General features: G+C 37.5%; 1 protein-coding gene across 2 annotated transcripts; it reads left to right on the top strand.

Moving 5' to 3' along the window:
* The first annotated feature begins 1,137 nt into the window (after window positions 1-1,137).
* plppr4b (phospholipid phosphatase related 4b) lies at window positions 1,138-21,227 on the top strand. Of its 2 annotated transcripts, none has more exons than XM_084102108.1 (7): window positions 1,138-1,518; window positions 4,937-5,122; window positions 8,922-9,051; window positions 10,151-10,346; window positions 15,554-15,611; window positions 17,339-17,512; window positions 17,938-21,227. In XM_084102108.1, exons 1-7 carry the CDS (start codon window positions 1,441-1,443, stop codon window positions 19,369-19,371), a joined length of 2,256 nt encoding a protein of 751 aa, XP_083958234.1. In that variant the 5' UTR covers window positions 1,138-1,440; the 3' UTR covers window positions 19,372-21,227. The 2 variants fall into 2 exon arrangements, with proteins under 2 accessions (XP_083958234.1, XP_083958235.1); XM_084102109.1 differs by lacking the exon at window positions 1,138-1,518 and adding an exon at window positions 9,972-10,047 and having other exon boundaries at window positions 5,007-5,122.
* The last annotated feature ends 826 nt before the right edge of the window (window positions 21,228-22,053 follow it).

Genomic DNA, 22,053 nt, shown 5'->3' with positions numbered 1-22,053 from the left:
TAGCTAAACCAACAAAGCCAGTTACTTACAAAAAATCAATCTTCTATAGCCTTAGTTTAGCCTGCATTACCATATGTACTCTGATTGGATGGCTGAGAGAATACTCATGTATGATCTGATTAAAAAAGATAAAAAGATATCTCTTGATATTTTCTTACTAGTACCTTATGAGGTTGAAGATATCTGCAAATTAATAGATACTAGTAGCTATTCTGTTTTGATATCATCTAATAATTTATGACTAGTAATTATTCCAATATTGACTAGTATCTTTTTAAATATTACTAATAAGTATTCATTAGATGCTATACTTATTTATTGTATACAATTACTTTCATTCGATACTAGTACCTATTTAACAGATACTAGTTATTTGTTAGGTACTAGTACTGATTTATTAGACACTAGTATCTTTTTTAATTGTAACTAGTAACATTTCTTATCTTACTAGTCACAACTGTTTTTTACTCGTCTTATGTTATGACTAGTCAGAACGACCACTGTAGAGTTCAATAAAAAATCTCACTAGTAAAATAAAAAATCTTACTAGTAAAAGTTGATATCTGAATGACAGATCACCATAGAAGTATGGTATGGCAAAAATTTTAAATGTGTTACTAGTAACAAAAGAATAGTTAATAGTCACTATCGAAATAAGTACTATATCTAATGAATAAGAACTAGTATCTAGTGAATAAGTACTAGTAAATACCCAGACAGCAACATAGTGTCGGCCCAGATTCGGGCCGGATGTGGTACACATGGATTCCACACGGCCCAGATGTGGGCCGGATCTGGGCCGACACTATGTTTCTGTCTGGGTAGGCACTAGAATCTAATTAATAAGTACAAGTGTCTATTTGTACTAGTATCTAATGAATGAGCACCAGTCTCAAAAAAAAAAAAGAACTAGTATCTAATGAAAAACTACTAGTATCTTTTAAAAAGGTACCAATATCTAAAGAATAAGCACTAGTACTTAATGGAATATATACTAGTATCTGAAAAATAAGTAGCTAGTAGCATGAAAATAGATACTAGTAGGTTTTAAGGATTAAATGTTAAAACTGCTTGCCATAACCGTCTATATTCGTGACATTATTAATAATAATGCGAATGACTGGAGGAATGTAGCCTACAGCTTGTGCGCATGCGCGTCAGGACGAAAGCCCCTCATCCGAAAAATCTGATGTCATCTTGCCGGCAATATTTTCCTCTCTGTCTGTATTTTCAATTTCAATCATATTCCACTCCAATACAAATAGCGTGTGCAATTGGTGAAGGGTGTAGTAGACTGTGTGTGTCGTTTGTTTCTGTTTGCACCCACATCATGCATCTCCATGGAGCAGCAGCAGCTGATCTAGACGGCTTGTTTTGTTGAATGAAGGTGGACGCTTAGGACACAACAGGTTATTAGCGTTTTTAAAGGAGATAAATACGATGTCTGCGAGAGAAAGACTGAAAGAGAAGATGATAAAAGAGAGCGTGACACTGCTGCCATGCTTTTATTTCGTGGAGGTAAGTGACTATCTGTTTACATTTGCACGTTTGATTTGACAGGTGACAACTTCAAAATATATCAGAATAAGATGACAATTCCATCAGGAGAAATATTTAGCCTATATGTTACAGTCTGAATCGATAAATGTAAAATGTAAATGTATGACTAGCAATAGTGATAAATGAAACCTGAGGAGATTTTATTGCACATGATGCTCTTTCATAGATCATGAATGGACTTCCCATTCAGGTTTCAAAGTATCAACTTCACGTCAGATGTTTCTGCTAAATTTCTTAGGAAAAATAAAACAAATGTTTGGGTTCATATTGTAATTATCCAAAAGAAGAAAAAAATATTTGTTATCCATTGAATGTCAATGCTGTAGGAGAAACAATCGAGCTTTTTAGACGTTTTATACTTTATAAGCTTTATTCACCACGAAAATTATATATTTTTGTTGCTGGTGTTGACAAAGTAACAAATTAAATAATAATACATTTAATTAAATATATATTTGATATACAATTTTAAATAATTTTTAAATTCAATATAATAATGAGTCATTTATTTTAAAAGTTTCTTTTTCTTTATAGCTGTTTGTAATTGATCTGAATCTTTGACTGTTTCTGGCTTTTTGAAAGTCACAGTTGAAACATCAAACTCTAAGGATGCTAAGGATTTATTCTACTGGCCCGATTGGGCCAGTGGTTCAAATGTTGCCCTGACAAAATTTTCACTGGCCCCACCACAAAAAGTAAGCTAATAAATAAATAAAATAGGCCTAGTTATTGTCTTCATTGTTTTTGTCTTTGTCCTTTGTTGCTTGATTAACATTAAAACAATGACAGGTTTATTAGGCTGCTGTCACTTTAAGAGCTGCATGGATCCAATATACTGTTACACATGCATTTTTTTCTCAACTTTTTATATTCACTTAAGATACAACAGACTATGTTTACTAGGATACTTGCATTTTTTTTTTTTACTTAATTCTGTGTGAAAATGCCCGTTCAAGTGCAAGAAGACGTGAAAGAGAGCTCAATTCGGCATTCACACACTGTCTGAGAAGCGGCTTTTAGGCGGGTGCTTCGGATGGGTGCGCACACAAAACTCCTCACACTATTGAATTGAGTCCTCTTCCGCGTCTTCTTGCACTTGAATATTTAAATTGTCAAGGATTAAAAACACATTCAAGCTGACAGTTGCGTCAACCGTCCCGAGCAATGTTTACGCTGGTCTCGGGCCATCGGGCAGTCCTTATTGTCGAGCCCTGTAGTATTTCCTTTTGATTGCATTTGATAAGCACAGTGTGCAAACAAAAATTAATCTCACTAGCTTTATTATTATTCGCATTAAATTAAAATATCAATGGGGGTTGTAGAAACAAATTAAGGACACTGATTTTTGGATTTTTATAAGCTCTTTGCTTTCGTGTTGCACCCAGGCTTTTTATTGAGCATTGTTCATTTCGGTAGATATTTTCCTTGTAAAATATCATATAGTTTGATATGTATGAGTAACTAGCATAGAGTGATGTCAGCACTGGGATGCTGTGCTTCTGTCAGCTCTTCTTAGATGTTCGCCCCAGGAGGTGCTTCTCTACTCTCCATACATCATGAAGTGGTTAGTGGAATATATGTAGGTCAGTGTGACATAAAGAATTGAGGCGGTGCAGCTTTCACACCGCACATACATACACAAAACACGTGATCTAGTACTTAAGAGGAAGATCTAAGCGTGCACTCATACATTATGCAGGGTTGTGCTGAATCGGACATTTTCATTCATTTATTCATTCCTCCATTTGCTGTTTTTCTGTGAGGTTTGCAAAAGTCTTTGTAAATACCAAGGTCTAGAAGATCAGGATTATCATATTTGAAGAAACAGCTGGATTTTGTGCTTGTCAAGATCTCATTGAAGTTTCCTCAGGTCACAGAAACCTCCCTGACCCAAGCACATTTCCTCAGCAATACTCTTATCGTAACCGGTCCTTCACCAAGCGGACACCATCTGTACCTGCTGTGATGGTGCCTGTCCCACATGGATCTGAAAACAGCCTCTAAGAAACACTATCCTCCCCAATTACAGCAATCAATTATTAAGACCTCAGTGTCACCTCTTCTCTTCAATTGGGATCATTTTAAAACCAACATGAAATGCATTCACAACCCATTATTCTTCCATAACATGATTGGAAATGGATTTTCAATCAGAAAAAAAAATGAAGGATTTTATTTTATCTATTTTTTCACTTATACTGTATCTGTAATCACCTTAATTATTCTACATGAGCAAGTATGTTTGCAAAATCGGCCTGTATATTTTATGGCAGATTGTTTTGTCGTATTTAGCATGGTATGCCAGTTATTAAAAGCCCTTCATTAAATTGCTTTACAGTAGAGTGCTCGAGGTCAGTTTGCGGGCATTTGATTTGCAGATGGTTACAGCAAGCAGCTGCCGTTCTGTGCTGATTCTGCAGAGGTGACCCATATTTTCTACCAAAGCACTGGCACTTGGGACAAACCGTAGGAGATTTACAGTCCAGCCGATCATAAACACGAACGTCAAAGAGAATCATGACACATGATATGGCACCCATCAAAAGCCTACTTAAATTACAGTAGATTTTAAGTTTTACATACCAGATAATTGTTCTTACTGAGCCTTCTCCCATCAGAGCACATTGCGCATTTCGGAAGGAGGGGCTTCATAGAGACAGAAACTAAATGGAGCGTTACTGACAGACTGGGAAGAGAGGTGCTGCAACAATGTAAAATATGTGAAAATTGAACATTCAAGCATGAAAACCTGTTCTAGTAGAGTCCAAAAACAAAATCAACACTTTGAAAGGGGGCATAATTGATCCCCTTTAAGATTTATGTATTTGAATAGCATATCATTGCATTAAGATTTAACATAAACAAACCAACAAACTTAATTTGATGCATATTTATCAGTCATTACATAAATGAAACGGGTAATATTTATGCACTTATATGCACTCAAACATGGCATAGTTTTTTAGAACTTGTATTATAACTGTATCATTGTGAAAATTCAATTAATTTAAAAAGTATGAACATGGTTAAAATATGGCTGGAGTGTAAGCCATACCAATTCACCCACCAGTACCAATCAAATCATATTTTCACCATGTGTAACTATACGAGTTCCTAATTTAAAAAGAGCTTTCTCTTTAATGTAAGTGTGACTCCATATAGTTTTACTGCAATTCTGTGAATCTGTCACCATTGGTCTGTTTTATTACTGACCTGAACTCATTAAATGGCTTTCATATACCTAGAATATTATTTATTTTGCAATAATGACAGGCAGACAGTATGTACATTTCCATAGGGACATGTTATGTGGTGTAATGTAATACCTTGAAAATGTTTGTTGAAGATCTATGTGATGTTTTCTCGTCTCTAACAGCTTCCTCTACTGGTCTCATCTGTGGTCAGTGTGTATTTCCTGGAGTGGACGGACATTTTCAAACCGGTCCGCTGGGGTTTCAGCTGCCACGACCGCAGTCTGAGTCTGCCTTATATCGAACCCACGCATGAGGTTATTCCATTCCTCATGCTCCTCAGCCTCGCTTTCGCAGCTCCTGCTATTACGGTCAGTCTAACCCTGTAGTGCTACATACACACACATATGTACTGCAAGATGCACTCATGCTTCTGGATACTGTACATTGGATGATGTCAGAGAGATAGGACATATTACCTGCATAGAGGTAAAAATGTGTCTTGATTTGTGTGTATTCAGGCACTTTGTGTTTCAGCCAAGTTGGACATGACTGGAACAACATTCTATTCAAACAATCATAGCACTAACGCTAGTCTCGCAGTGCCAGAGCTATCGGCTATCGGCATAGAGTCTAGTCTACTCTGCATCTTACATTTACATTTATTCTTTTGGCAGATGCTTTTATCCAAAGCGACTTACATTGCATTTCAAGGTACACATTTACATTCTTATCAGTTCTTGCTTTCCCTGGGAATCGAACCCATGATGGCGTTGCAAGCGCCAACGCTCTACTGTTTGAGCTACAGGAAAGCATCTTATTCTAGCTAAGAAACGCTCACTTAGACAGAGACTGTCAGAATAACAAAGCACACAAGCAGGTTGTATTCAGTGGACACATTTTTTGTTACTGTAGGCACTTTTTGATTCATTTTATTTGTATTAAATATATGAATAATAAGAATAAATGTTTCTTGAGCAGCAATTCAGCATATTAGTGTCAGAAGTTTAGCATGATCATCCCAGTGTTTGCTGTTACGACCTACGTCTACTGACTAGCCAATAAAAATGCAACATGAAATGGCGTATTGATCAACGCGACACGGCGCTAAAACGTAAAAATTCTTACCTCAAGCTCCATTTGCAAAATTGGCATGACAAGTTGGCCTTTTTTCCCTAGCATTGACCATATTCTCCTCTTTCACTTCCTCTTCCTTTTTTTCAGCGCACATAAAAACCACAATTGCCAAAGTGAGATTCATCTTGCTCTATTTGTTTACCAAATTTTATACTAACTTGCATCATAGCGTACGATTCAATAGGTGTCATCATTGTACAGTCTACATACATGTCGTACCCAAGTTTATTAGATCCATGTCGTATAGTGTGATTTGTAATTATCTTATAGGATTGCTAAAATTGTACAGTCTATAGCAGACATTAGTTCTAGTTCATTCATTAGTTGCAATAGTCCTGATTAGTTCACTCCTGTTCCTTTGATCTTTCTTGGGTTATGCTGCACAGCCAAACCATGACAGCTGATTTGTGAAGGATCATGTGACACTGAAAACTGGCGTAATGGTGCTGAAAATTCATCACAGCAATTGCCATCACAGGAATAAACTGCTTTTTGCAGAATCACTGATCAGGATTTCAGATTATGTCACAGGCAGACAACTAAGCTAAAAGCGGAAAATACAGCTATGCTCATAAATATGTATTTGACTTGCTGCTAAATGCGTCAAAAACTTTTAATATCTTTTCCAAACTAAACTGAAAACTCAATGACAGGAAAGTTGTTACAGGACCAACTAGGATGTGGATGCAGGAGCATGTCCTACTTGAGTGAATTTATAGTTTGCCTGTGGTTTATTATCACAGCTGACACACACCAACTGGCCTCCACTTCAGAGCCTTATCTGACACAGTACAGAAAAGAAAGCTTGTGCACGAATAGCTCAAATACACAATGAGATTTTCCTCACGCTACTCCGTGAGCAATGAGCTGTCAGATAGCATCTTTCTCTCCTCAACTCTATGACACCTTCAGTACATCAGTACACTGCCAGAACATCTGCCAGCCCTCTGAGGATGCCCTAATGACACAGTGAATTTGCTGTTCTCTTCTTCTACCTAGCAAGGTTAACTGCTAGTATTAGAGGAGATGAGTGCAGTTTCGCAGCAGGCTTTACTGTGGATTTTTTGGTAGTTTGGTTGTTCACTCGTACTGAAAATCGGATTATTTCACACTCAAATTCATATTGAGTTTTTGGGGCAGATTGCTGTTGTTTCGGAAATGCAGGATGGTTAGTTTCACAAGCGCTAATGGGCACTTGGCGCTAATGAGTTGGTTGTGGTTCTCATCTCTCTGATCCTCTGAACTTATTTGTAGATAATAGTTACTCTAGTTAGTGGCAAATTAAAGAATCAAACATAGACTGAGATCATCTTCACACTTGGTAAATTTTCTAAATACACCACAGGCATTTTTTTATATTAAGGTCAAACATTTATCAAGCATGTCATCAAATTTTTTTTACATTTCATAAGATGATTTTTTATCTCCAGGCAAAAACATGATTAGATTGAATATATCATATTAACATGAATCAAAAGCAATCAAACATTATACAAAAATCTCCAGTAAAATAACATCTGAATATGCCCAGAAGGTAATTGTATTGCTCAGACAGGGGTTTATATAAACTTTCCCTCAGATTTTACATTTAGACTTCCTTAGGAGAAATAAAAATGCACACATTAGTTGACATTCAACAACAGTATAATATTAATGTGGATGAATAATCTGGCCTTGTGAGACTTCAATGAAAAATGTTCATACTGAAACCTCTGACATTCTTTAGCAGACTTTGCAAATATGAGCATGGTTTGAGACTTTGTTCTCTTTTGAAAGTACAGAGAAGACATGTAAAATGAATGGATGTTTTTCAGGACAAAAAACTGTTGCAAAAAAGTGATTTTTCATTCCTACTGTACAGGAAAGAGAAACAGAAAGCACTGACTGAACGACTAAAATGACTAGCATTACAAAGACACCCGATGTATTTTTCTCTGCAGCATGTGGCCACCATGCTAGCTATTTTAGGTAATTAAATAATTTAGCTTGAGTAGCAAGCAGAGAGCGCCGATCACATTTTCATCTTATCTCAACAAGTTCTGCTGCATAAAAATGCATACCAAAGTCTGTCTAAAAACTCCATCCTTTCATGTCATGACCCACTCCATCCTTTCCTTAGCGCATTCTGGGTCTAAAATCTGTTTACCTACATAGGCCTGATTTAGCATCAGGCAGGAAGTGACTGCAGGCATTGAGATGTCCTGTTGTTTCTCCAGGTGTCACGACACAATATCAGTGTCTGAGAGCCGAGTTGGTCAGATGGGATGGGACGGTGGGATCTGCATGCTTCCTGGGATCCGATTCAGGTCACGGTGTGGCACATGGACAAGTCAATGTTTAGATCGTATACTTAGCACCTCCCCCACTAGGCTGAAGCGTAGAGCACAGCCGATAGCAATCCCACTGGGATTTAAACTCCTCAACTGGCGACATACGCAATATAGAATAGAAGATTGCTAGCTGTTGAGTATGTACAGCCTATATTGAGCTATTTTTTTATTTTATTAAATCAATTATATATAACAATACATTCTTTAAAAATATACATTTAACAATGTATTATATTGTATAAATATATAGTACTGTATATAGTTCACTTCAGCACTTTACAGCCCTAATGTTTGCGCAGAAGTCAGTGGGTGGGTGATTTTCAGAAGACAGGGAGGTGAAACGACAGGGACAGATCTGGAGCAGATTACGGATGGATGTGCCTTTGATGCACAGTGACAGCCCTGCTTAAGATGGGCATTAATACATAAGTGTGCAATGATCAAAACGGCCGCTCTCTCAACCCATGAGAGAGCTGATTGCAATATGGCTCATCAAAACTGTGCATTTACAAGTAGACAAGGACATTATGGCTGTTCTGTTTAGAGGCTTCACTTCAGAGCTTCTGGATTTGGTGTCATGGTAAAAAGAACCCCCTGAAGAGTTAGTATGAGAACGTTGAATGCAATCTGAGAGGAGAGATATCCACCGTTCTGAACATTTGATCCACTCCCACCTCTGTCTTGGTGTGTTGCATGTCCACAGATCATGATCGGAGAGGGGATTCTGTTCTGCTGTCTGTCGCGAGCGCAGTGCGGAGGTGGAGCTGAAGCCGATATCAATGCGGCCGGCTGCAACTTTAACTCTTTCGTCCGGCGAGGTGTCAGGTTTGTGGGTAGGTCACATTTCTAGCAGATAATATTCTTTCAATCCTGATTAGTCTTTATTCTGTTAAAGGACCACATGGAATGATACATTTTTGTGGCTGGAATTCTGTAGAATGAATAAAAAAAAAAAAAAATCTTCTGCTGAGCTCAAAAGAAGAAATTCTGAACAATGTTCACGCGGCTACCTGTTACGCATTAAATGCACACGAAAAAAAACATATGTGTCTCTCAGAACATGCATCTAAATATTCCTTGCAATAAATTGACAAAATATCAATGGACATATCGGTATCGACTGATAAGACTTTTTAATGTTATCGTTATCAGTAGAATAAGCTGATTTATTATAGCCAAATGATCATGGAATCCCACATTATTTCTAGTTGATAAACGTGAAGGCTCCACACAAAACAGATTGATATGTAAGGGATAAATGTACATCCAGCCGGTTGTTATCTCGGTCTTGCATCAGCCTGAAGGGGGTTTATTCTGAGATAACAACCGGCTAGATGTACATTATCCCGCGTATTACACGGCTACTTGCCACATAAGTAAATAATTAGACACGAAATATTGAAATTGAGTTGAAATATTTTATTAGGTCTTTAAACTCAAAGCTTCCGCGGAGAGAGCAGTTGCTAGCGTGGCAAGTTCAGACTAGACGGACATTTAACAGATACGGTATCCAGTCATTCCACTTATTACACAGCATTTCGCCACATAAATAATTATGGAGATAAGAGATATTGATTTCAGATTAAACTGTTTTAAAATCACACCTGTTTTTATCTAATAATCCAACAGTGTACAAAACAATAGACACAAAATGGCAGCAGCTGCGTTTGTATGAAACAAGAGAGAGAGCGAGTCCACGATACTGGATGGCATAATTAAATAACCCGGATGAGCCTGCGTTATCTGTTTTCAGCTGTTGATATCTGGGAATAACATGACGCTGGATGGCGCGATTGACCAAATCAGAATCAAGTATTCCCCAGAGCTGTGTAATAAATTAAATTATCCAATATACTTGTTATCAACTTAAAGTTAACAATAAATATCAGTAATAATCAGATATCGGTGCATTAAAGTTCTTTTTCTTTTCAGGCGTTCACGTGTTTGGCTTATGTGCCACTGCTTTGATTACCGACATCATCCAGTTGTCGACGGGTTACCCCGCCCCTTACTTCCTGACTGTCTGCAAGCCCAACTACACTTACCTCAATACCTCCTGTGAAGAAAGTTTCTTCATCCTGGAGGACATCTGCTCAGGATCTGATGCTGCTGTCATCAACGCCGGCAGGTACAGCTCTGATTCTTGGCAAACGGAGATAGATCTCTGTTGGATTAACAGTGCCACAGTCATGTGAAACAGATTATTTTAACACCCGCTGATACAGACGTTGAAGTTGATAAAAAATCTTCAAGTACTAGTCAAGTGTGGATTCTTGACACTCAGGAATTCATACGAACGATACAGGCACAAGAGCCCATACAGATCAAAGCCAAGCGTCACTGCAGCCTATGAATAGGGGCTGGAGATTAACGGAACAGCTTTTGATGTACTTTTTAATAAGGTTGGTTTTCAAAGGAACGGATGAGGCTGGTGGTGACCATCTCTCCACTTGTGTAGATTCGCTAAATAATGAAGTACTAAAGTGGGTTTTCTGAGCATATGTATGCTGACAAATACAAAGATATTGTTTACCCCATTTATAACCCCCCCTCTGTCTGAATTAGATTCGGTGTTGTGTCAATTCCGGAACCCTTTATCCGACTTGGATGTGTTGTAGACCTGCAAATATAATCTGATGTCTCAGGTTTTGAAAGTATAAATAATATGGAAGTAAATTGCATCCTTTACCCCAGACTTTTTTTTGGTCAAAGATATATAGTATATGCAGTCAAATCAGCTTGTTGTTTCCCGCTTATGTGAACTGTGCTACTGTGAATGTTTATTTATCCTCTAAACAGTCAGAGAAGATGCAGACACACCATTAGGTTCAACAGATTCAGTGCACCATGGGAGTCTCCCAAAGAGCCAATAGCCATGGGCATAAACAGTGTCTCTATAACATTCACATTAGTAATTACTAATTGCACAGACAGAATCTATCTATCTGTCTTTTAGTGCCGTAAAAAGAAGGGTTTCTTCCCCCTTCATGCTTTTGCAAGAGTTACATTATATGATCACGCTCTTATTCAAGCAAATGATTTTAAACGCTGTCTGTGTGAGATTAGATGCAACAGAATTGGGGATTTATTTTTTTCGGATCACAAACCTGTGATGTTCACCTGTTCTATTTCAGACCAGGTTGTTAAAGACAAGAAGTCTACTATTTGATCGCATATGTTTAGTTCTACTTTTGGTGAGGATTTTGCTTCCTATTTTGATGAGGCTTGTAAGCTGGTCTCTCTTGACTGTCCCTCAAATAACTTAGATGCTGAACAGTAACTTATTTTATTTAACTCTACCTGTACTGACATTTTAGACTCTATTGCTCCATTTTGGCTGAACCATGGCTAAATAATGATACACGGGCTCTGAGATGAGTATTTCGGCACGCAGAATGGAAGTGAAAAAAAACCTGATAAGTTGCATGTGTCTTTAGAGATATTACGTACATCATTAACAAACTATCAAAGAGCTGTGAAGGAGGCTAAATCAAAGTATTTCTCTGACATCTTAGCTAGAAATTATCAAAGACCCAAGATTCTATTTCAACAATTAACTCTGTTATAAATCATTCTATTGATCTGCACTTTGATGACCCAGCCACTGCTTGTGAACACTTTTTAAGGTGCTTTACAAGCAAGATACGTGACATTACACATTATTGTCCCCATAAACTATGATCCCTCCTCCTTCATCTTTTAATGCCTTTGAAACTATCTCACTCTTCATGAACTGGTTACGAAGTTAAAACTAAACTAATCTGTAACTGATATTATTCCAGCTCGCCTACTTATTCAGGTTTTTGATGTCATTGGGCCTTGAATCCTATCAATAATAAATAAGAGTCTTTCTATAGGATTTGTTCCAGATTATTTAAAGCATGCTTTTGTTAAACCTGTTGAAAAAAATCAAACCTTGATGTGACAGTTCTCTTGAATTTTAGGCCAATTTCCAATTTACCTTTTATCTAAAAAATCCTTGAGAAGGTAGTTTCTGTCCAATTATTAAAACATTTTTTCAAAGAGTCAAATGGAGTCTTTGAATCTTTTCAGTCTGGTTTTCGGAAACATCACAGTACAGAATCTGCTCTTAAGAGTGTCAAATTATATTTACTCTGAGTATTACTTTGAGTGCGGCCTTTGATATGGTAAATCATGATATTCTTATTTCTCATCTTGAACATTGTGTGGGTATTAAAGATCATGTATTGAACTGGTTCAAATCTTATTTGAACAATAGAACTTTTTCTGTCTATATAGATGGATGTTTATCCTCCAAATCACGTTTTTCCTGCGGGGTTCCCCAAGGATCTATTCTTGCACCCATTTTGTTTTCTTTATATATGCTCCCTTTGTGCTCATTTTTTAGAAAACAAGTCAAGTCAAGTCAAGTTTATTTATATAGCGCTTTTCACAATACAGATTGTATCAAAGCAGCTTCACAGTATTAAATTAAAATAATACATCAATGTTTGTTTCTAGTAGAAAACGTCCACGTTTGGTAATGCTGATCAATAGTATTGTTGATTGATTAATTAAATTAAATATCCCCAAATATCCCCAACTGAGCAAGCCAAAGGCAACACACAGAGTATTATTCCATATATGTGCTCATAATAACAATGCTGGTCTACGTGCTTTAACTGCTTGTTTGTCAGACATTAAGGCATGGATGTCCAATGATTTTTAATATCTCAACAAGAGTAAGACTGAGGCAATTGTGTTTGGACCATTAGCTGTCTCTGGCAGCTTAAATTAATTGTTGGCTTATGTAAAGCCATCGGTTAAAAACTTGGGTGTTGTCTTTGACTCTGCCCTGTCATTTGATAAGCAGGTAAATGCAGTAGTAAATTCGTGCTTTTTCCAGCTAAGACTACTGGCTAAAGTTAAAAACTTTTTAACCCCTGCTGAGTTCGAGACTAATACATGCATTTATATCTTCTCGTCTAGACTATTGCAATTTAATTTATATAGGTATTAGGCAATCCTATATGAACGTTTGCAAATAGTCCAAAATACAGATGCTAGACTCCTCACTGGCACACGTAAATATAAGCACATGAACCATCTTGCTCTCTCTGCATTGGTTGCTGGTGTGTTTTAGAATAGAGTTTAAGATTTTACTCTTTGTTTTTAAGGTCTTAAATGGGCCGGCATCATCTTATTTATCTGAACTTGTGACTGTTAACATATCTGCTAGATGTTTAAGGTCATCAAATCTGTTCCCAGAAGGTTCCCAGATCACGGTTAAAAAGAATGGGAGACCGGGCTTTTGCCATAGTCGGGCCCAAATTGTGGAATAGCCTACCGTTATCTATTAGGGTAATCGCTACAGAATCTTTGTTTAAAGCTAAACTTAAAACCTACCTTTAAGAGAAGGCTTATATGAGAGTCTTTCTGAGCTTGTTTCTCTGTATTTTATTGTTTTGATTGGTGTTTTTATATTACATTTCCAATTTTTGTACAGCACAATGGTCAGCGACTGCTGTTTTATTGTGATATATAAATAAATAAACTAAACACACACTCGTACACACAAAAAGCCGCTTCAGACAGCGCTTGAACGGACAAAAACACAAAATTATGCCAAAATGCCCTTTTTGTCAAGTATCCTCGCAAGCACAGTCTCAAATGAATTAAACGAAGTCTTAAATGAACGTAAAGAGTTGTGAGAAAATGGGATGCGTGTCAGATCCACGTGATGTGCGTCAGGTTTTAAAGTGACCGCAGCCTAATAAACCTGCTGCTGTCTGTCATTAAAGATAATCAAAGAACAAAAGAAAAAGAGAAAACCACTCACTGCACTTGACTGAATAACCTTTGTAGTTTTAATAAGGATTCATCTATATTTAATTTATAATTTATGCAGTGAAGACTGTGAAGTGTTTGATAACTTTATTCAATTTCTCTATTTATCCTAAAGCACTGTTTAGAAGGTTACATGGGTCAAAAACAACAAAAACAATAACTTTTTGTACATTTTGACAGGGCAAGTAAAAATCTGACTGGGCCAATAGAAAAAAATGAGCCCCGATATTTATTTATTTATAATTACACTGTAATGCTGAATGGCTATAATGGCTAAAATTAAGGGGAAAAAATCTATTTCATAGAGACATCAGTAGCAGTATTGGTATATAGAACACCAATTACATAAATGAGAAGAGAATTGTTGTTAGATTTTCACCTCTTGAAAAAACAAAACATAGATTTACAGGTGCTGGTCATAAAATTAGAATATCATCAAAAAGTTGATTTATTTCAAGAATTCAACTTAACAGGTGAAACTAATATATTATATAGACTCATTACATGCAAAGTGAGATATTTCAAGCCTTTATTTGTTATAATTTTGATGATTATGGCTTACAGCTTATGAAACCCACGAAATCAAAATCCCAGAAAATTAGAATATTACATGAAATCACACAGTAATTACACAGTGATACCATGGTCATTGAACCAGGTTTTGGTTCTTTTGGCAGTGTGGGCAGGTGCAAATCCTGCTGGAAAATGAAGGAAGCATGAAGTGCTCTGAAAATGTCCTGGTAGACGGCTGCGTTGACTCTGGATTTAATAAAGCACAGTGGACCAAAGTCCTCTTTTCTGATGAGAGCAAATTTTGCATCTCATTTGGAAACCAAGGTCCCAGAGTCTGGAGGAAGAATGGAGAGGCACACAATCCAAGATGCTTGAAGTCCAGTGTGAAGTTTCCACAGTCTGTGTTGGTTTGGGGAGCCATGTCATCGGCTGGTGTTGGTCCACTGTGCTGTCCACTCAACGCAGCCGTCTACCAGGACATTTTCAGAGCACTTCATGCTTCCTTCAGCAGACAAGCTTTATGGAGATGCTGACTTCATTTTCCAGCAGGATTTGCACCTGCCCACACTGCCAAAAGAACCAAAACCTGGTTCAATGACCATGGTGTTACTGTGTAATTACTGTGTGATTTCATGTAATATTCTAATTTTCTGGGATTTTGATTTTGTGGGTTTCATAAGCTGTAAGCCATAATCATCAAAATTATAACAAATAAAGGCTTGAAATATCTCACTTTGCATGTAATGAGTCTATATAATATATTAGTTTCACCTGTTAAGTTGAATTCTTGAAATAAATCAACTTTTTGATGATATTCTAATTTTATGACCAGCACCTGTACTTTGGGAAAGAGGATGCACTTAAAATCAATCAAACGCCCAAGCAACTGCATAGCAATACACTAAAAACCACCTCTAACGCAATGTGTAGAAATGTTTCAAATGTGTCTGCTGTATTCTTGTTTCAAACTCTTTTGATGCCAGAACTGATCTGAATTGCTTTCATTTATTTTAGAAAATCCTTCCCGTCACAGCATGCAACACTGGCATCCTTTGCTGCCGTGTATGTCTCGGTGAGTAAAAGTCAGTCATTTAGAAGTATTCAGGCACTTTCAATTCACCGTGCTGCTAGAGACTAACAGATAAAAAAGCTGCACTCATGTCACCTTCTGTGAAAAACTGAACCTGATGTGTGGATAAAAGGACTACAGCTCTCTACTGTAATTTGTGCTGCAACATCCAGAAGCCTTCACGCAGTTTAGTGGACCTTGTCAAAGTAGCAAAATGGAGTGTTGACCCCCTTGAGTCATGTGTTTTTATGTGTTTGTATGTAATTGTCCATTCGAGGGTAGGAATACAACAATTTGCGTCTTTACATGTTCAACAAAATGCTGTTAAATAGCATTCTCATTTTTTTCTGCTCTTGAAAGAAAAAAACAAACCAACATGAACCATGTGCACATAATATGTTGACAGAATGGCAATAAAGGCATTTACATTTGCAAAAAAAAAAAAATTGGCTAATTTAGATGTCAAAGAATGTGTTTACATGCACAATCTTACCCAAATTTGCATAAAGAGCTTAAAATGTGTTTGGCCATGTAAATAGTGTACTTGTCAGTTAAAGGTCATAAAGGTTTTTTGCCCATTGCTATGCATGCAAACACCTTTACTGGTGTTCTGGCAGGTCATTCAGTGTGTTATTCAATTATTCATTATCTCTTTTTAAGTTTTAACATCAAAACCAGAGAAAAACATGATGATTTCAAAGTGTGGTTTTGAAAATAATCCATATAGCTCTCTCAAGCTCAAGGTCATTTGTGACCCTGGACCACAAAACCAGTCTTATGGGTAATTGAGATTTTAAATTGAGATTTATACATCTGAAAGCTGAATAAATAAGCTTTCAATTGATGTATGGTTTGTTAGGATAGGACAATATTTGGTGGAGATGCAACTATTTGAAAATCTGGAATCTGAGGGTGCAAAACAATCTAAATATTGAGAAAATCGCCTTTAAAGTTGTCCATTTCTGTTGCCGATTTTGTTGCATCCACTCACAGAAATACATTTTTGATATATTTAAGGTAGGAAATTTACAAAATATCTTCATGGATCATGATATTTACTGCCATAAAAGAAAAATCGATAATTTTTACCCATACAATGTTTTGTTGCTATTGCCACAAATATACCCGTGCGACTTGTGACTGGTTTTGTGGTCCAGGGTCACATTTGATTCATTACATAAAACAAAAAATCAATTGTTATTTATACTGAGCAGTTTTGCATAAACCCTTATGAATTTCCGTGACAAGAGCACAGTTTAAGCTGTTTGAATTAACTTACACATTGTCGTCTTACATGGATAGTTCACCCAAAAATGAAGGTTCGGAACAACTTGAGGTTGAGTAAATGATGACAGAATTTGTATTTTTGGGTGAACTATCCCTTTAAGGACAGTCAGTCTATTAATCTTGAGTCAGTGGATGCTGACTCGTTTCTCTGGGAATTTGTACCAACCAACCCACAACTCTAGGGTCTTCCCAGTCACAAAATACTCAAATGATTAAAATGCGCTTCATTGGTGTAGCGATAATGTGCTCTATGATACACTCAAATCAGCTGATTCATGTTCCCTGTGGTTAATTAATTTTTTTCTTAAGTGTTTGAAGATTATTATAATTATCAAAGTGTCTTTGAACATTTTCAATGAAAAGCGTATGGTTCTGTCTCACTTCCTGATTCTGCTTCAACTTGGAAACATCACAGCAATTGTGATCATCTCTTTCTTGTGCAGATGTACTTCAACAGCACGTTGACGGACTCATCCAAACTGCTGAAGCCTCTTCTGGTCTTCTCCTTTATTATCAGTGCCATCATATGTGGCCTAACCCGTATTATTCAGCACAAGAACCACGCCATTGACGTTTACCTGGGCTTCCTGCTTGGAGGGGGCATCGCTGTTTACCTAGTGAGATGAATATAGGCATTTTATTATATCTCTCATAGCATTTTAAAGCATCTTCATCTGATAAAAGGTCTTGGTAATCTATTTACTTGCATATACACAACATTAAAACATAAAAACCATGATTTAGCCAACTAGGACTTGTTCCTGGATCAGATCTGTGATGGTTTTGGAACAACATTCCCATCAAACAATCATAAGCCAAGCTCTATAATGTAACTCTTTCTTTCCCCTAAAATTAGTAGGAATCAGATTTGTTTAATTCTCCAAACTCCAGCCTGAGCCTAACCATAAAATCAGACCAGTTAACAGCAAAGTTGTTCCAGGACCAAAAAGGATGTTGATCCAGGAATATGTCCCACTTGGCAAACCCTTATTATTAAGTATGTTGGGAAATTCCAATGAAAAATTGTGTTTTGTCTGTCCAGGGTTTGTTTGCGGTAGGGAACTTTCAACCGAGCAAGGAGAAAAGGACAAGTCAGTTTCACATTCGGGATTCTCATCGAACTATGGCTGACCTGTGCCATCAAGGTCACCACCTCCCTGCCAAGAGCTGCAGTGGCAGTGACGGCCTCTCATCTTCATGCTCCGAGGGCATCCTGCACCGCAATGCCCAACACCACCAGGCAGGACCTCCAAGCAGCCTGAAAAAAACTAGCAGAGATGTGGAGGTCATCAATACTCGCAGCCCTCCACACAAGGAGAACATGGTGACCTTCAACACCTTGCCCAGAGTGCATACGCCCGCCATGGACGAGTCTGCCTTCCGGAACGCCACCATCCACACGTCCTCGGTAGATTCGAGTCGATCCAAGCAGCTGCTGTTGCAATGGAAGAGTAAGAATGAGAACCATAAACATTCCCTGTATGCCATGGAAGGTGGACCAGGACAGTCTCCTCCAAACAGCATGGATGTCCGCTGCAATTCTGAACCCTCAGCTGTGGGGATCAACGGTGAACATCAGGGGCCTGGAACCCCATATCTAAAAATGGCCACTGGAAGTACAACACTTCCAAGCAACCCCAGCGGAATTGCTGGCGGTGCTCGGATATCCATCCAGTCTCGACCTGGTTCCTCGCAGTTGGTCCACATCCCAGAGGAGACACAGGAGAACATGGGCGGCTTGCCAAACAACTCACGTGACAAATGGCTGAAAAGCATGGAGAGGACTGTGGAGAAGGGTGGTGAGGTACCGGTGGTTAGGACTAACTCTAATGGCCAGCCGCGCATCATGCAAGTCATTGCGATGTCCAAGCAGCAAGGTCTCCTGCAGGGAAGCTCTCCCAGTTCTGACAGCAGCAGCCACACCAGCTCCACAGCACCGCTCCAGCGCTACAAGAGCCTAACTGAGGAGTCTGGAGGTCAAGGCAGCACTGGAGCCATCATTCGGGTGGAAGCCCATCCGGAGAACGGCCGACCCCTGGTGCATGCGCACTCCACGGATGGAAGTGGCTCCTGGACGTGGAAGTCCCAAAGCAGCTTAAGACAGTCGTTTGATCTTAACGACTTGAATCGGGACTCGGAGAGCTCTGAATCCGTGAGAGATGGGAACAGTTCTACAGACAAAAAGAGCTCTACGGACAGAAAGAAGAATGGCTCTAATGCACCTAAAGTCGTCGCTGTGCCAACTGTCCCAACTGTCCCTATTGTATCTACAGCAGGCAGTAACCACCATCCCATCCAGACCATTTCCACCATCCGGGTCACTCCCATGGAAATGAATGAATCTGGTTCTGAGAGCCACGACTCCAGCTTGCGTAGAAAAACCAGGATCCTCATCCCTGAAAGAGGAAACAGTCCGGATAATACCAGGAACATTTTTTACAAGGGAACCTCCACCACCCCTGTTTTTAAAGAGTAATCAGTCATTATCTTGACAAAACAAACAAATGAAGAAACCAGAAGAGGTTGGGTGTTTTTACGTAGACACATTTGCTATGTTTTACACAGTTATGCATGAGATGATTCACTGACTATATATACTTATAAATATATACATGACAGAAAGAAAAGCACAACATCCAGGTTTTGGTCGTAATTCTGTTTACTTTTGTGGTAATAACATTGTAAACATATGACAGTTTATCACATGGAAATGGTCTTACCTTTTATGACACTGTGAAGATGAAACTGTGCCAAGTTTGAACTGCAACACTGTATTCAAGTATTTAACATCACATATATCTTAAAAGATTTTTCATATAGTCATACTTTCATATACATCATTCACTTATTCATACAATAACTATGCTAGCTGAAACTCTTATTTTTGTATTCTGTAAATAACTTTTAAACTTGGTGCTGCCCAATTCTAAGAACATTATGTAAAAAAAAAAATTGACAAATTAGAAAAAACATATCTTGAAATAGAAAAAAAAATACTGTTTTCCAATCTGTGCAGTGCACTCTGAAAACTGTCATTCAAACTTTCTAATGACCATAAGTGCTTAGAATATTCTCTGTAGCAAATGATAGTCATAAAATGACATGCACTTCACGTTTACTACTTGCAATACAAATGCTTTACATACTCTACGTATCTGTAGGAATTTGTATGTAAAAAGTACGTTCATGTATATTTCAATAGACACGAAGGATAGTGTCCATGCAAGGATAGTGTATGTAACCGTCAAAGCAAACATAAAAATGAACTGATAAAAAAGAACTACACTTTACGTACAAATACCAAGGAATACTACTGAGATTCATTTATTCCAACTAATGTCCATCTTCCACTCTTTTCTCAACTGTATATTTGCATAACAGAATTAACTGTACTTTTTTTCCAAAAGATCATTCTGATTGTATGTCAGTTATTTTAAGGTTAGCTGCATTAGTAGCAAGACAATATTCCACAATGATTACTTAACTGTGGTTATACCACTGTGAGTTTCAGCTTTTTAGGCCAAACAGTCATATTAATGTTTTATACACTTGAGTAGCCCACTAAGAAAAAAAAATGGCTTTACTATTCACAAAGTGATTTGCAATGAGCAAATGAGCTCATTAAATCTAGTGTCATCTTAGCTGTTAAAAACTACAGCAGAGACATTTAATTCCATGTTAACTGACTGTGTAACTTTTTATAAACTGTAAATTAATGTGCCAAATGGTATTTTAAAGAGAAGATTCTGTTTTGAAACATTTCTATAGAAGTCTGTATTCTTATAAACCACAAAACTCTTCCTGCACAGCTGTAGCCAATGCATGGTAGTTTGATATTTCACATTTATTTTTTGGTTTCCTTTTTGTAAATGATGCATATGTGTAGCAGCTGCAAGTGTGATTATTTATACTGAATATAAACTACTTGTTGACAATCTTTATAGATAAAGTTATTTTAAATTACACCAGAATACACTGTATGTTATATCTAATTTGTCAAGAGATTGTTTGGATACCTGTTAATGTGCACTAATGATTTTAGAAATGCATTAAGCATGCTGGTAGCAGTGTGTGTGTTTTCCGAGAAACGTACTCTGTAGCACTCTGTGTAACTATCATCGACACAGTGACGTGAGATTCAGTTTGGATAGGAATGAATCCAGTCGAACCTGTTACAGTGATGTTACATGTTAATGTTGCGGCGGCCTGACAGAAAAATAATGTCAAATTCTGTTAATACACAAACAGTTTGTTTCTAACGTCCAGTAACATGGTAGATGAATAAAAACTGTGCTGTATCAGTGTTTGAATAAACATTTGCCATTTAAAACTGCTGAGTCTCTTCAATCATGAATTGGCTCCACATTTGCAATGGCACTTTCCACAAATAGGGTAAGAAAAAAAGTGAACAAAAAGATTAACCTTCATTTAAATATTACATGAGGAGTTTTATTTTCTATTTATTTTATTTCAGGTATGCCATTATTTTTTAATTTTATGAATATAATTTAAAACCCAATTTGTGTTTTATGCCAACATTGTTTATGACACTTAATTGCTGGATACAGTCCAAAACATCAAGACTACTGAAGTAGGACAGGACAAAGTCTAAAATTATTTAATGGGACATCAATTTGAACCTTATTCTTGGAAAGTGCCTAATACTTTGTTTCTTTGTCACTACTGTCATAAACATTAATAATGATCCGTCAGTGAAGAACAGTCAACAGACATACACGAATATGTATGTATTGTGTTTGAAAAAAAAGTAACATTTTCAAACGCAAAATTAAGGCATAACAACTGCCTTTGGTCTTTTGTCGATCCTGGAAAATACACTCTGTCAGAAAATTAGCGTGGTCAGATAACTCTCATCCTTTCCCCTACACCATGCTACGTCGATTGCATTAAGCAAACCAAAGCTGGCATGCAACGCTTTATCCATGGCTAGCATTTAATGAGGATGTTTTAAAAGAAATATTAATTTCACACTGGATCAAGAACGTTCCACGCCACACAAACACACACAAAGCTGCCTTAGTGATGTGGAAACGCTGGTCTCGTTGAGACTGCCATGTGTAATTATCATCGTACAGTAAAAAAGTAGGTCAGTGAATTGACCTAAATTGAATGTGAGCGCTGCCAGATACAACTCGTC

Source organism: Abramis brama (assembly GCF_963993115.1).
Source record: "Abramis brama genome assembly, chromosome: 24".
Classification (NCBI taxonomy): domain Eukaryota; kingdom Metazoa; phylum Chordata; class Actinopteri; order Cypriniformes; family Leuciscidae; genus Abramis; species Abramis brama.
The sequence above is the reverse complement of the archived record's forward strand: the minus strand, read 5'-3'. Positions and strand labels throughout refer to the sequence as shown.

What these genes read in the sequence shown, in the direction of transcription:
- plppr4b (XM_084102108.1), top strand. Translation starts at nt 1,441, where the DNA reads ATGTCTGCGAGAGAAAGACTGAAAGAGAAGATGATAAAAGAGAGCGTG. An exon ending in CATGCTTTTATTTCGTGGAG is followed by an intron (nt 1,519 to 4,936) that starts GTAAGTGACTAT and finishes CGTCTCTAACAG; the next exon opens with CTTCCTCTACTGGTCTCATC. An exon ending in TTGCTGCCGTGTATGTCTCG is followed by an intron (nt 15,612 to 17,338) that starts GTGAGTAAAAGT and finishes TTTCTTGTGCAG; the next exon opens with ATGTACTTCAACAGCACGTT.